The sequence below is a fragment of the Xenopus laevis genome, chromosome 5L, assembly GCF_017654675.1.
Source record: "Xenopus laevis strain J_2021 chromosome 5L, Xenopus_laevis_v10.1, whole genome shotgun sequence".
Classification (NCBI taxonomy): Eukaryota; Metazoa; Chordata; class Amphibia; order Anura; family Pipidae; genus Xenopus; species Xenopus laevis.
Window position 1 is genome coordinate 53,719,228 of NC_054379.1, and position 17,075 is coordinate 53,736,302.

Genomic DNA, 17,075 nt, shown 5'->3' on the forward strand with positions numbered 1-17,075 from the left:
AGCAATTCATTACTCATTTCAAATAATAGCATTTAAATGAAGCTTACATTGCGACAGTGGCATATGCTTGACTTCCACTAATCTTTTCAAACTCTTTGCACATCATTTACACCAAATCATAAATTATTTGCTCAAATTGTGTTGTAGTTTTTAATTTATATTCTTATTTTCTGTCCTATTTATGTTATTAGATATTAAAAAAACAGATATGTCACTTGCTTCATAAAATTTCCTTTACTAGCCTTACTGTTCTGGAAGCTGTGGTTTGTTTTTTTTCGGTTTGGTCAATCGTTGGGCTTTCGGGTTTCCACACATATTTAATCAGCTCAAATCAAACTACAAATGAGGATGTAAGTATGTTTGTTCATTGTATCATTTTGATTGGGTATGTGCTGGAAATCTCTCTAATTATAGATAAAAAAGAATTATGTTATAGCAATTTTCCACTAGTGCATCTGAGAACAAGGAAAAGCATTAGAATACATGTATATTATGCTTTCCTTATATAGCACAAACATACTGCTCAGTACTATATGGAGATTGTTGATTGTTTACCTCTAGAGAGTAATTTCCACTAAAGCAGTGCATTGACCCATAGCAGACAATTAGCTTTGAACTGTATTCTGAAAGTAAAGCCTCATGGTAAAATGACTCCTAAACATATTGACTCTTGTTTATAACATAAACAATAAATGAACTAGGGCAAAATCTTTGAGTCATTTTGCCTTTTGGAATAATCCAGTTTTTCTACCAGTGCAGTTATCCATGGAAGTCAATCAATGGTTTACTTGCAAACCCTAACATGCAGTATAAAGCTGCTAAAGCTAATTTCTGATTGATATGGGTTACTGCACTGGTATAACATTTCCCATGTTCCACTACATTCCATATGTATACATTCCAAAAATGTTTACATACCCACCCATTTTAAGCCTATTTTCATATATTATATATATATATATATATATATATATATATATATATATATATATATATATATATATATATATATATATATATATATATATTACATTTAGAAGCTGTTAATGTAATATTTTATTGTAATTTGCTTACGACTTAAAAGTGGATTGTACTGACCACACATGAATTTTTGGTCCACCTAATTACTTAAAGGAGAAGGAAAGTCTTTTTGTGCTTGGCGGTGCCAAAACGTAGGAACCCCCAAGTGGTTATATTTACTTGCCTGACACCCCGGGCCAGTGGTCCTGTCAACAGAAAACTGCACCAGCCCAGGGTTATTGCAGCGAGCACCAAGGTGTGAACCTCTTCCTGCTTCTTCTTTCTTCTTATGGCTGCGCATGCACAGTGGAGTGAAAAGCCTAACTTTAATGAAAAAAAAAGTGGTGCTTGCACAGAACCCCAAGTCTGTGCAGTTTTCTGCTGATAGGAGCACCAGCCTGGGGTGTCAGGTAAGTAAATATAACCACTGGGGGTGCCTAACTTTTGACACCCACAAGGTAAAATGACTTTCCTTCTCCTTTAAAAAACGAGATTCTGCACATAACTGAGGCTATACCTCAGAAACCTGTTTCAGCTGTGTTGACATATGCAGCACCCACAGATGATCTTTTTAAAGACTAAAAATAAGTCTATCCCAAAAATGTCAACCGTTAATGGCCAAAACTTTATCAAACCATTAATGGTTTCCATGGAGTTTAGTATGTAGTGTATTCATGCAGAAGCACAAACTGCTGATGTTTGCTATGTTATTGTTAGCCTTACTTAACTTCAAATGAAGTCTTCCCTGGAAAATATGAAATTACAGCAATTACAAGTAGAAGCCTTGTAGGTTTTTCTGCTTTTTGGAACTTAACTTTTAAGGAATAAGTTGGAGGTGCCGTAATATGTAAATTAGAAATAATTAATTAAGATATGTAAGAATAATTTGTGACTACTGATGGTTTTTTGGCTGTTGAGCTACATCTTAAATTTGGGAGGCAGGTACCCTGGAATATAATTTGACGCAGAAATAAAACCAAGAGAATGTACACATAACTGTTGAGGATTTATAAATAGCACACAATTATTATCTTCATGTTCCCATAGCAGACAAGCTGAAACACCAAAGGCTTTATATCTTAGCTGTAAAATCTCCTTTTTATTAAAATAATCTCCTTGTTGATTAAAATGTTGCCATTCTTTTGTAAGTTTTTGTGAGTGGATCGGTGGATCGGTTTTAATATTCACTCTTTTTAATGTACCTAACATAGATTAAAGGATCCTGGTCTAGTAAAAGAGGCAAAGAAAACTATAACCCATATAGCTATGGCAACATCTTTAAGAACTGTTGTGCTGCTCTTTGTGGACCAGTGAATCCAAGGTGAGTATCCTGACTGTTTATAAATAACAGAGCTATACAGTAGAAGGGTATATACATGAAACCTGCAGATTACACACTTTTATGTACAGGTGATAAAGGGGGTTGTGCTTACAATGTAAAATAAGACAAGGGTGTGAGACACAAAATTTGGGGATGGATGATATCAGGCTTCAGCAAACTTAGAAATGTGATTTTAAGCATTAACCCCCATATGTAATAAAAGGCACTAAGTTTGCCCTGGAGCAGTAGCCCATAACAACCACGTGACCAGCAACTACTTCCTGCTGATTGGTTGCTATTGGTTACTACGCCTTGGCAAATGTAGTGCCTTGTATTACATAACCCCATAAGTGTTGCAAATAGCTGTGGTTTATATTTTATCACGTAAGAATGCTAAGCTAGTTAACTGTAATTCATGGAAAGGAATTCTAGAGAAGGTGTGCAACTCAATCAAAGTCTTGCAAAAATGTAAAATAAAAGTGTAAAGATACCAATGGCCCTAAATGTAAATATTTTCTATGTTTACAAAATTACATAGACTATTCTTGTAAATGTTTATTGCATATATAAATATGACTCACTGTGACAAATAAAAACACTTACAATGGTTTTTCCACATTGGTTTAGCTTAATTGATAGAAGAGGGTTTGTGCAAGCTGATACGGCGCAGGCAGTCTCCCCCTCCAATGGACTGACAATGTATGGGTCTACCCAGTCTCAAAGCAATATGGTAAGAACAATTTCATTGGCTTGACACTTAACACTTTCACTATTTCTTTAAGGAGGAGGTTTGTTCAAACGTCCGTTGCTTTAATGGAAAGAATATTCTTAAATGTTTATTACTGTGATCTATCAGCCTAACATGTTTTTTTCTCCTGCTTCGCTGGTTCTTCCATCCTGTTTTTTGTACAGCCGACTCTGACACAACCAGTATGGTCCAGTTTGTTTCAGTAGGGTTAACATGTTAGGATAAGTATGCTCTGCAGTACACTATAACGGTGGTCCCCAACCTTTTTTTGCCCCAGGGACTGGCGTAAAGCCCTAATTTCAAGCCCCGGCAGCTGGGGACCCCTGCACTTTAACATTTCTAAAGAACTATAAGAAAACAAAAATAGGACTGTCTTTGCTATATCCACTATCATTTTTATATTCGGCAACTATACTTGTGCCGTCTTCAGGAAGGTGAATCATACACAACTGTGCTAGTGCTTATAAGGGTGTTAAAATGGTGCCAAACAATCATGAATGATGTCATCATTAGGTGTCAAACACAACAAAGGATTATCAAGTGTTAAATCTCAAATTAAAGCTCAATTGTCCAAGTGAGAGCATAAGTGTTAACTGTCCCATTCTTCATTGTGATCACATTATAGGATAAGTATACAAATGTCCACCTAGTGATTCATTGAAGTGCGTGCAGCACTGATATTTTCAGTGCCCAAGTGTGGTTAAAAACAAAGATACCATACAGTCTTACGGATTCCATTACCAATTGCGGTCAAAAGCATACAAAACAGTGCACTGTGATCTCAGGAAGATCAAATAGGTGGATATATTTGCCCCATGTTGCCTGTTGTCACAACTGTGCGCACCAGATGCTAGCTGCTCGTATCTTCCCCTTTAGCGTATCAAGCTGCTGTCTCTCTCCTCACAGCGTGCATTCCCACTGCTCGTGTGTGTGCGTATTAGGCTTTGCCCCCATTGTCATGGGAACTGGACGCCATGCCACAGGGCATAGTACTCGGAAGCGGAGGGGACTAATACCACAGATGCTTCCACATATGGTATATTTTGTAATAACCCAATCAGGCAACACGTCCACAAGTGTAACCTCCAGTCACACCGTGTGCCAAGGGGGATATCGACAATTGTATCAGGTCCTAGCCCATCTTATTTGAGTCCCTCTCTTCCTGTACCTGCCATCCTTGTGCCACGTCCACGCAGTTGCACGGAGGTTGAGACCTTTTGAATCCATCTGTCACCAGGGGGTTCAAGCAGCACCGGAGTACACAGTAGAACGTGGGATATATGCCTTCAATCCACACATTGACCCTGTCTGAGGCTCCGTTGACACTGAGGAAAAAACACAAAACAATTACTTAATCCCCATTTGACCCACAGATAGGAAAAAGAGATACTTCCCACTCCCTCTGGTGCTTTTTTGACCAGCACCCAGGCTGATGCCAGTTCGTTGAGAGTGCACCGGATTGTGATATATATATATATTTGTCAGGAGGGGAGATGTGGGCATGGGGCAGGTGTGCAGTGGGCATCAGATTATGGATGACCATGGTGTGACCAGTAGGTGGCAGTCAGGGGCAGCCTTTGGATGGTTTTGTGGTGCCTGCAGAATGATATCGGGGGGGGAAAAGGAGCAGGGGACACACACAAACAGGAGAGGATGCATATCACTCTTTATGGTTTATAAATGTAGGAACTCACCAATTATAAGGATACTGTTTACCATTATAGGGAAATGAACAAACAGTATATTTTATAGTGAATAATGTACCCACATTGTAAAATATATGCATATTATAAAGAGTTCCATGACCATACAAAGGCACAAGGTCGAAGGCTAAATGCTTTTATACAGCTCATGAGTCTGGAGTGACTTCTAATATTTTACAACAGAGTTTACATTATTTATCAAGTTTTAGTGAGTCTTGTAACAAAACTGGCATCACTAAGCACCCTTTATAAGGGTACAATTTACAGGATACTCATGGCTCTTTTTGTATTATATTAATATTTTAGCACAAATTGATGTATAGCCAAAATCCTAAATGCTGAGCTGATTTAAAGCAGTTGTGACTTGGTTCTGTTTCAGGAATTACATTAGTCTCTCTTGCTTTTCATTACTCAACCCTGGTCTGAACCTACAAGGTACTGTCTGAATATATTCTTCACTAGGGCGAATATACAGTCATCTATGTAAACTACGACATATGCAAAGTGTGTACATCTATGGAATGCAGTCCTAGAGATTATATTCAGTGCACAGAGATTAATATATAGATGTTTTTTCATAAGCCTTGGTAACAATATGAATAAGTCTGAAACATGCAAGGGTAATTTTCGACCTACATGATGCTAGGCACATTCAGATAAAACCTTTGGATCCAATTGGAGGAAAGGTTAAAGCAAAAATATCTCATCCTGTCTGAAAGACTGCAACGGAAGTGCACTACTGGGCATTAAGACAAAACAGGAAAACAAAGAATCCAGTCTGGCTGGAAGGAAGAGTTGGAAAGGGAAGGCAAAGTTGAGTGACACATTTTGTCAATACGTTTAAAAAAAACATTCAGTTACCAGTTTGTTTTGACCTGAACGAGAGGGGTATAATCTTTATTTACCATTGTATCTCATGGACTTTCACATGCTGACACATTAAAAAAAAACCCTGTGGTTTGTTACTAAACTTTGTGATTGTGTGTATTTGGGCAGATTTATTGGGAAGAATACAAATCAGAAGTGTTGCCGATCCAAATACCAGAGCCAAATATTTATGCTTATTTCCTCTGGTGGATGAACCCCCTCATAATCTATTGGCAGCTGCTGGGGAAAAAAAAGCTATATGTAGGATTTTTCCTAGCGATACAGGAGCCAGGTCTCACAGGTTAAAAATTGTCTCTGAACACTTGTCCTTTTGAAAGCCATAAATCGAAACATATATTCTAGATGGCATGCTAATTGTAACTTTTGTGAGTCAACTGTATTCAATAAAGCCAATTTGTTTTTCTGTTTCATTCAGTTTTTTTATAATAGAGATTTGTAGTGATTTATATGCTTTCAATATACCATACATTATGCATGCTAAATGCTAATATATGCGTTATTCATTCATTCAAAGCATTGTGTTGTTTTTTATGTTGTATGGTTCAGATACCTTACTATATACAGATGTAGGATCTATTATCTATAATGCATATTACTTTAGATTTCTGCATTAGGGGTCTTTCTATTATTTAGAGTAATGTGTCCAGAATCTGGAACTGAAACAGAAAAAACAGGTTACTCCTTATGCAAGGCATGAAGCTGAATCTTGTTAAACTCTTACATAGTTACATAGTTAAATTGGGTTAAAAAAAGACAAAGTCCATCAAGTTCAACCTCTCCAAATGAAAACCCAGCAAACATACACACACCCCTCCCTACTTTCATATAAATTCTATATACCCATACCTATACTAACTATAGAGTTTAGTATCACAGTAGCCTTTGATATTATGTCTGTCCAAAAAATCATCCAAGCCATTCTTAAAGGCATTAACAGAATCAACCATCACAACATCACTGTCCTGACTGTGAAGAACCCCCTACGTTGCTTCAAATGAAAGTTCTTTTCTTCTAGTCTAAAGGGGTGGCCTCTGGTACGGTGATCCACTTTATGGGTAAAAAAGGTCCCCTGCTATTTGTCTATAATGTCCTCTAATGTACTTGTAAAGTGTAATCATGTCCCCTCGCAAGTGCCTTTTTTCCAGAGAAAACAACCCCAACCTTGACAGTCTATCCTCATAATTTAAGTCTTCCATCCCTCTAACCAATTAAGTTGCACGTCTCTGCACTCTCTCCAGCTCATTTATATCCCTCTTAAGGACTGGAGTCCAAAACTGCACTGCATACTCCAGATGAGGCCTCACCAGGGACCTATAAAGAGGCATTATTATGTTTATCCCTTGAATTAATGCCCTTTTTTATGCAAGACAGAACTTTATTTGCTTTAGTAGCCACAGAATGACACTGCCCAGAATTAGACAACTTGTTTTCTACAAAGACCCCTAGATCCTTCTCATTTAAGGAAACTCCCCACACACTGCCATTTAGTGTATAACTTGCATTTATATTATTTTTGCCAAAGTGCATAACCTTGCATTTATCAACATTGGACCTCATTTTCCAGTTTGCTGCCCAGTTTTCCAACTTAGACAAATCACTCTGCAAAGTGGCAGCATCCTGCATGGGACCTATAGTTCTGCAAAATTTTGTATCATCTGCAAAAATAGAAACAGTACTTTCAATGCCCACCTCCAGGTCATTAATAAACAAGTTGAAAAGCAAGGGACCTAGTACAGAGCCCTGCGGTATCCACTAACAACACTGGTCCAAATACTGTGTTCCAGGCCAACATTCCTTAATTTAACCAGTAACCTTTGTGTGGCACTGTATCAAATTCTTTACATCTGTGCACTAAAATGTCACACTTTGGTTAATAAAAAAATCAAAATGATAATTTGTAGAGTACTTTCAAATATTGTTGTCTCAATCATACTAAATGTTGATTTCTAGGGTGAATTGTGCATTTTTTTGCATGATAAAAAGATAATTTTGTAAAAATGCCCATTTTTAAGCAGGATATAGAATTTGTGAATCATAGTTTAAGACTACTTGCTTTTTAAATAACCAACTGAACAACAACATATGTAATATCAGTTGCAAGGAATAGCATTATTAGTCAAGAACTGCTGAAACTGTTTAGGAATGTCATTCCTAATCCTCAGAGGGTTCTGGGTATCTGGATAATAAAACTAATAGTTGTATACAAGTAATTGTTATTTGCTTGTTAATTTGCTATTCTGTCATGTTTCTGTCTGTAAAGTGCCCTTAAAGCATGTTAATTTAACTATTACTATTAGTGTTTTCTGGAAGACACTATAAAATGAAATGAAATGTCTGAAAAACTATACTTGTAGATCAAGTAAAATATATCTAACTTTTCTCAATTTTTTCTTCATCTTCCCTTCACTCCTTTTTTTAAATGTAATTGTCCTCACTCCCATCGTTATGTTTTGTTTAAATACACTTTGGCTTTATATTTGTTATTCCGTACCCTTCCATTCTGCAGTGCGACCAAGACCAGTGCATTCAGAGCACCAAATTCGTTTTGCAGGCCGCAGCTACACCACTTCTTCAGAATGAGCCCTCTGCAACCAGCGACGAACTGCCATTGCCTGGAAAGGCTTCCATACGTGCACCGTGTACCTCTATAGCACTCGGTCAGCCAACACCACCCTCCTCGATGCCAAATCTTAATTCAGAATCCATTTTAACAGACATGATACCATTGAAAGAGGACCTTGGAAACCATCAGTTCCTAACACCAGATGAGGCTCCTTCACCTCCGGGGATGCTGCCAGTAAACAGCCCAGTGACTCATAGCCATACCATGCATGTCATAAATCTGGTCAGTCAAGACTCTTTGCATGAAGATTCCGTGCGTGGTCTTGTAAAACTCAGCTCTGTCTGATCAACTGTGATTCTATCAATTATCAGAATGCACATCTTTTAATCCCTGTGATATGCTTGCACTGTGTTATGAGAAATGTGCATTGTACAGTGACACCCCGTTCACAATGGCTAAAGCTCTGAGGCCAGTGCAGAAATTTTATTGATTTTTTTTCCTTTTTTTTTTTTTTTTTTTAAACCGTTGTCTGCCTCAGTTAAGAAATCTTTGTTTTCCAGACCTATTCTTACTGGTCATCCGTGATTGTATAGCCTCTATAAGAAATGTGGTCTGTGTAAAAGGACTTGGCGTATCGTTTTACAGTTCATTGTAATATCCTTTTAAAGAAAAACCGTTGGATGTACTGACTTGCACTAAAGCAAATCCAGGAGATTCTCAAGGCATTTTGAGGATTTCTCGTTTGGCCAGAATACTAGGACTTCCATACATTTAGAAGCCTAACATAACTGTACAATGAGAGCTACACAAAAGGTGGAGAGATCCTCGCTAGTCTTTTTCTATAATTTTAAAGCAAAATTCATTCAGTATATTTACTAATTTGTGTTGCGAAATCTGCAAATACACTGCCCTCTAAGAAACTGTTTTATGGTGTGTTAATCTTGAAAAACACAAACTGCTGTTTTGTAATTGGTGTTACAATAAATAGCAAACACCAAACTGACAAAATGAAACTATTTTGTTACTTTGTTATAATATGGTCAGCTAGGCTTTACAAATAAGGGCTGCTACTGAATCATTGTCTTCTTTGCACATTATAATATTATGACATTTTCCCTGTGCTCCGAGGTATCTGGTGGACATCCAATAAATATACATTGCTTTCTTATGAGTCTTTGCTTAGTTGGAATCATTATAGTTATATATATATATAGGAATAATTTACAGAAGAAGCTGTTTTTTCAGGACCTTTAGTTTAATTTTCCAGCGGCGAACTCTTGACATTTTAAAGTGCTATAATGGAACAGATACAGTATTTTCAGACATTGGCCCTCCAGTTGTAGAAAGCAAAAGTTTGTAGTCTCCCTAGTCATACATTTAATGGCTGCCAGAAAATAGTGGGAAAACAAATGTTTGTTCCCTTAGTTTAAAGGTTTTCCTTGGAGCCACATTATTTAAATGTTTATTTGTTGGTCTCAAACTCTGTGGAGCACACACCCCACTAAAAGAGGAGTATTGACTATCCACACAAATGGGTAAATATTTGTTACCCTGCTTCTCTTTACTTCTAGTTTTCACTTCCACCAAATAGCTGTTGCTTGATGAATTTCTCTGGATGTAATGGGCATGTTATAAATAGGGACACACTTGTCCATGCTCTAGCCACTTGTTTAACAGGAGTTGCAGTAAAACATGCACATTTTAAACTTTTTCAATTCTCATTGGTTTTGAATCAATCACATATAGAATTTGAGGGTCTCTACTTAAGAGCAGGTATGATTTGGCCTATGTTCTTAGGAACAAAGAGTGCTGTTTTTTTTTAATTGATACTTTTTGTGTCCATTTACATGTGGTTTGATGCAGTTCATATAAAAGTTTAATGTTTTGGAACTCAAAAAGTACATGGTGCCTTAAAAAAAACAAATGATGTTATATACATTGTCAGGAGAAGCCTCCAGTCTCTATTTATTAAAACAACACCATAAGAATCATGACAAAATCCCTTTAAAATGAACTAAGTGTCCAACAAAAGAAATCTCATACAATAGGCAGCACATTAACCTTTATTCATTTTAATCACCTTTTTCGTGGAAAAACAAAAATCACATTGTTCCATGAAAATATTGGCTGACTAAAATATAAAATTGTTAGAGCAATGCCCAGTGACTTCTATAGAAATTTGCCAGCCTTTAATCACCAAGTTTTTCTTGCAGTTTTTTGTATTTGATAAATTGTGACTCCAAAAGATTCAAAAGAATGTTTTAACATATATTCACGATTGTGTTTTTGCCTTGAATCAGGCAAATTTTTTTTTTGTAAATTTTTTTTTATTAAATTTGTAAAATAAATCCAGGGGGAATCAGGCAAATTTTGATAAACTGTCCCTCCAATGTGTATTTGAGCTAGAACATAATTTAGAGTGCTTAGACCAGGAGGTCTGGAGTTCCATGTGCAGTGCTTTTTAGTTAAAGAACCGTAACACCAAAAACTCAAAGTAATTAAGATATCATGTACTGTTGCTCTGCACTGGTAAAACTGGTGTTTGATTTAGAAGCTCTACTGTAGTTAATATAAACAAGATGCTGTGTAGTCATGGGGGCAGACATTCAAAAGGATAAAAGGCACAGATAAGCTCTGTAGTATACAATCAGATTCTTCAGTGCTTATCTGTTATCTACTGTGTATCCTGTGCTTCAATGGCTGCCCCCATGGCTACACAGCAGCTTGTTTATATAAACTATAGTTGTGTCTCTATAGTAAACACACCAGTTGTACCAGCACATTCCCTTAGGGCAATATTAGCATAGCAGAAATCCTGTGTAAATGGGTTGGAAATACTTACTCCTGTGGATATTACATAGATTGTAAAATGCCATTTACAACCTCCCTTACAAAATAGATAAAGATCATATGTATTTCCATACTCCATAAAATGAAGTTTGTTAAAAATACTCTTTACGTAATGCAATAATATTTTATGCCTAGTAATTGCATTGTCCAGCCTCTCCAGTCAAATAGCGTGGTGTCCGGAAAAGAGGTCGGCACCTCTCCAATATACATAGAGACGAAAAATTCACCAGACACTCAACAGCAAGTGAAGACATGTCTGACGAAGGGGCCCACCCCCGAAACATTACATCAAAAGACTTGAATAAACACGTAGGGGTCCGCCCCGCTTCACTTGCTGTTGAGTGTCTGGTGAATTTTTCGTCTCAATGTCTCCTGGTAGAACATTTCCGGTCAAGAATTTTTTGAATGATTGACTCTTTTATGCATATTCATCTCAGGAAAAGCCCTTGAATAGCTTTTTTTTTATCAATGGTAAAACCAGTATCCATGCTCTCCCAATTTCCCATCTGAAAGAGTGCATTACTGCAATCTGGTTTAATGAGAACACCGAAAAGTATCTTAAGACCTAGGAACTCTTGGCCCCACAAGCTACTATATCAGGACTTGATGTATCCCTCCTTTAAATACAGAGTGCAACTATGGGTGGTTGGGTGAAAGACAATGTTTCTTATTTTTTAGAGTACTTGCTGAGCTTTTTTTTTCTCTTGGTAGTGTTCTCTTAACCACATGGAAAATCACGTGGTCTCACATACTCTTTTGAGTACATTTTATATCTTTGACTTTTCATTAAGTAATATAAGAGCCAGACAAATAATTTTGTTAGGTTTATTGAGATGATTTTGTTATTCAGCACACTTGTACATTTAGGGGCAGATTTATCAAGGGTCGAATTTTGAGGTGAATAAAAAAAGACCAACTGAAATTTATTTTAACAAAAAAATCTAATTTTTTACTTCGGGTGAATAGGCTGTATTTGAATTTTAAAAGAGACAGTACATAAATTTCGATATTCTAATTCTTTTCAAATTTGATTCGAATTTTGACTACTCCCTAGTTGAAGTACACTAAACTTACCTCGAAATTCAAATTTAAAAATTCTTACTTTCACTTCGACCCTTGATAAATCTTATCTTTACAGGGTGCATGCAATAAAGTATGTTCACCTCCACTTCAAGTATACAAGGATTGCAGTACTCCAGTTTCGTGTTAAAACCACCTTTGCTTCACATGTAGCATAGCGACATTATAGACACATATGGTCCTTTTTCAAGCTGACAAAATATCATTAACAACACCACCACCACCACCACTTACTTTTATACTTATTAACAACTAATGGCCATCACAAGAATTACATATATTAAATAATCCATGTACCATAGTTTAACATACGGTCTATCCCAGGGGTCAGCAACCTTTGCAATCAAAAGAGCCATTTTGCCCCCTCTTCGACTAAAGAAAAATAGTCTGGAGCTGCAAAACATAACACAGCTTATAAACTTTTAAAAGTTGTAACCTTTTTTTTTAATTTTAACTGCTACAACAACAGAATACAACAAACAGAAAAAGTGCAGTATGTATGTGTAGGCCTTATTTGAAATAAATGAAACACTGAATAGCCATATTAAATGCTAGTGTTCTCATCTGTTTAATGTGACTTCTGTTTCTGAAGCTCCATGCTGGTCTTCCCTCTATTGTCTTGAGTGTGTGACTGCGTTAAGGACCATGATGAATCATATTCTTGCGGCTCGGTCTTGCCTGTCACTCCTGGGACGTCTATACAGCCCTCACACCTGCTTGCGGCTTCCTGAATGTGCTACCGTGGTAAGCTGACCATTAGCATACTGCGGTCGCACACTCAAGAAGCCGCCAGCAGGTGTGAGGGCTGTATAGACGACGTGATAGGCAAAGCCGCAAGTCCGAGCCGCAGCAAGCAGGATGAAGAGCCGCATGAGGCTCCGGAGCCGCGGGTTGTCTACCGCTGGTCTATTCATATCTATAGGACACCATCAATGACATATATTAAAAATTCATAGCATATGGTTACATAGACTCAATCAGAACAATTTATCATGACACTTTATAATCAAAAAAAGTCTATTTGGTTCTGTGTCTCCAGAATGTTCACAGAATCTTTATGGTGTCCTCTAGAGAATAAAAAGTACAATATGATTAAAAATCTGTGCCATCTATATCACTGGGCTCAATTCATATTTTTTATTCATACCCTTAAAGTCTCCAATCTAAGGTGGCCTTACACTTGCAGATTAAAGCTGCCGATATTGGTCCTTTAGACCAATTGGGAACATGGATTATTTAATATATGTAATTCTTGGTGATGGCCACTAGTGGATAATGGGTATAAAAGGAAGTGGTGGTGTTAATGATATTTTGTCAGCTTGAAAAAGGACCATAGAATATAATAAGGAGAAAATGTGTAAAGCGGAGCTCATCCATCCAGTATTCCCGAAGCTAGTCTCTCTTCTAGCGGGAACCCGCGAGAACTCTGCAGGTGCCGGTAGTTATGGGCACGAAACGCGTAGGCTGATTTGACACTTTTTCACATTGTTTGCCACAATAAAGCCACTATTTGATGAAGATTACATGTCTCTGATTTCAATCCGATTGAGCGCCCAATCGCTGCACTAATTTTTTGCTGAAAAAGGACCATCAGTGTCCAAAACGTCCCTATGATACATGTGAAATAAAAGCGGTTTAAACACGAAACTGGAGTGCTGCAATCCTTGTATACATGATTTCTTATACAACCAGAATCATATGCGGGTTACAATCAGTTATTGTACTTTATGTACACAATGTGTTTTCTATTGAAAAAAATATTTTCTGGTCATTATTTTGTTTTTGGATATTTGAACTTGTAATTTTTTTTCTTGGTAAAAATCTAATAAAAAGTTAATATGCAAAAAAACATTACAGTGGTTTAGGAAAAGAGCTTCTCCTGACTCATTAAGACTTCCATTAACTTGCATTTCTTTAATTTCAGTGCACTTTCCTGTGGTTTAATGATTCGGTGTTGTATTAGAGCTTAGCATTTCCACTGAGTAGTAAAACCCCATGGCACAGATTGGAGATAAGACTCGATCAAAGCAGTAAAAACTTGTCATATTGGCACTAAAAAATGCTCCTTAAAATATTAATGTACATTTATGGGGTTATTTACTAAAACTCAAATTTTTCTGGTCTGGCTTTTTGGGGCAAATTTTTTTTCCGATTTTTATTATACTTCAATGCGGCAAAAAGCCCAAATCCAAAAATACACATCACAACCACCTGTCAAAAATAAAAAAAAGGAAGGCAATTGAAAAAAATCTTTATTTCTGGTGAGCAATCTGAAAACAGTGTTTGAAGGTGAACAACCCCTTTAATCACTGATTTCAGAAGCACAATTACTTGGAAAGATCTAAATGGTTCTCTTGTAGAGTCATATGCTTGCCAATTTTGGTTGCCAACAACAGCCTTTTATGCCATGATACATTGGGAGTCATTTATAATCACTTGGCAAATTTGCACCTGGGCCGTAACTCATAGCAACCTATCAGTGACTAGCTTTTATTCCAGCCAGCTGCAGGTTAAGGACTAAAAGCAGTCATCTGATTGGATGCCATGGGTTACAGCCCAGGAACAAATTTTCCACTGTTTATAAATGACCCCCATTGTGTTTTCTTGTAAATGGAAAAGGTCCCATGAATTGAGAGAAACTAGCTTGGCCATCTGTATATGTCCTAGTGCCACACCGACTTTTCCCATGGTGATTGATGGAACATCAGTGGAACATGAGAACCCAGGTCTATCAACCTTAAAGCAGAAACAAACTCTTAATAAAAAAAAAAAACCTACCCTACATAGACCCCCCCCCCAGCCTAGGTGCCCCCCTGGGCAAATGCCCCTAACTCTTTACTTACCCCTCGGTTCAGATTTAGGCATCGGAGTTCACAGGCGCCATCTTCAGCTGCTCTGGTAATCTTCGGAATGAGACCAGTGCTTCTGCAATTTTCGACGCATACGCAGTTGTCGCAAAGCAGAAAATTGCTACAACTGCTCATGCGCCAATTCGCCGGTCTCGTTCTGAAGATTACAGAAAAAAGATGTCGCCTGTGAACGGGTTTTTTTTATTAAGCGTTTGTTTCTCCTTTACCTCTAGCAGAGACAGTCGAGTGATCTGGCAGCTACATGTGGAGTTTTCCGCTCTAAAGTGGTGGCTATGGCTTGGCTTCATTCTTACCAGTGTGGGAAACAGAATCAGGTCTAGTGGGCAGCGGGGTCCACGCCGCGTCCTTGGCGTGGACGCCTGCTGCGCTGCTCCTGTCCTTGCCGGCGCCATTTTTTGATCCCTAGGGCGTGTGCAGGCACGCTGGCGTGATTGCGCCAGCGCGAAATTGCGCATGTTTTGGCGCCAATTGGATCCCTATTTAAGGCCCATTCAGACCTGTAGCTAGTGCTAGTGGAATGGTAAGACTTTGATCTGAATGGTTAGTGGCGGGTCGGGAGATGGGAAAGTCCGATCGTACGTTGATTCATACGATCGGATCTTTGTGTCTATGGCCAGCTTTACTGTATTGTTTAAATAGTACCTCGAATGAACTCGCAAATCAAATGATATTCAAGAAAAAACTCCAATTGAAAGAACAGGATTTTGCGCTTTCAAGTTGCAAAACCCAAAAACTTAAACATTTTCCACGGGAAAAAACTTGAATCACTCGAATTGCGTTTTCAAGCAAAACCCTCAGAAAAAAACCTTGAACATCATGAAGGTTATTAACATCTACAAATGGTTTAAGGGACCTCTGCCATTGACTCCTACATGACCTTGACAGGTTTTAGATTTTCAGATTCAAGCTATTTCCAAGGTTGGGGTATAAATAAATCTTGAAAAAATTTAAAAAAAACATTTTTTAGCCTGGAAATGTAAGTTATGACCAAAAAAATAACTCTAAACTTAGAATTTTCATGGAAAACACAACTTGAACCTTAATAAATAATCCCCAGAGTGTGCAATGGAAGGTGACTGCAGCACCACAAACGGATACAGACAACAGTTGTCGCATGCAGTGTCCGTCTGTCTTGCAGGAAATGTGTACTGGTACCACATGCAGATATTTACTGCAAAAATAAGTATGATCCCTCTGTCTGCTGCACATATGACTGCTTGCAAACTGTAGCCAAATAGCGTAGCTTGTGTACACCACATTAGCATGTTATAGAATATTACTATTGATCATTTTGTACAATTAATTCATTTTCAGGGCCAGATCCACGAGACTCCTGTTTTATTGGAGAACTATTGAAACAGAGCCGAAATATAAAGAAGAGTGCCAAGCCAACAAGACCCTTTTTACAGTGTGTGCTGGGAAGCGCAGATGACTGCAACCTTTGTCTAATGCTAATGTATATAGTATACTGTAAATTCCAAATGCAATATATACAAGGTTTACTTTACTTTCTATTGTTTCCTAGTATATTATTTTGTAATTTGTTTGTAAGATGCAGCTGAATAAATATGTTTGAGCTGAATTTCTGATTAAAGTTGCTTTACAAAGATGTTCCATCTGGATTCAGATAGCATTTAAAGGAACCGTAACATCAAAAAACTTGCCTTCACTGGTAAAACTGCTGTGCTTGCTTCAGAAACACTACTATTACTACTATTGTTTATATAAAATATATAAAATGCATCCTGCAAAATACTACAAGTGTATATGCTGTGCTTCTACATATGCCCCTCCAGTTTATGACTTCACCCTTTTTATATGGTTTTGTATTTGTCTTCACTGGTCAAATACCCCAAAGGCCAGCATACATTAAATCATAATTACTTTAAAAAAAATTTTAACTTCAGTTCTATCGTTAATGAAATACCGATAATCAACAGTGAGCCTATTACTCAAGGTCTTACCCAGGATTCTAGATTTGGAACTACACAGTAATAAACCAAGCTATCTGGGTAATACTAGAAAAATATTT

The 17,075-nt window shown here is 37.4% G+C and overlaps 1 protein-coding gene across 2 annotated transcripts in view; it reads left to right on the forward strand.

The window, feature by feature from the left end:
* LOC108716125 (palmitoyltransferase ZDHHC14) overlaps window positions 1–16,625 on the forward strand; it is a 47,643-nt gene extending 31,018 nt beyond the window's left edge. The window contains exons 6-9 of one of the 2 annotated variants that reach the window (XM_041562765.1): window positions 248–350; window positions 2,232–2,341; window positions 2,969–3,071; window positions 16,358–16,625. In XM_041562765.1, the coding sequence (XP_041418699.1) occupies window positions 248–350; window positions 2,232–2,341; window positions 2,969–3,071; window positions 16,358–16,399 (358 nt within the window). In that variant the 3' untranslated portion in view covers window positions 16,400–16,625. Of the gene's footprint in view, window positions 1–247; window positions 351–2,231; window positions 2,342–2,968; window positions 3,072–8,186; window positions 9,415–16,357 lie in introns of those variants that run through there. The other variant, XM_041562764.1, reaches the window with a different exon arrangement.
* Window positions 16,626–17,075: the final 450 nt, after the last annotated feature.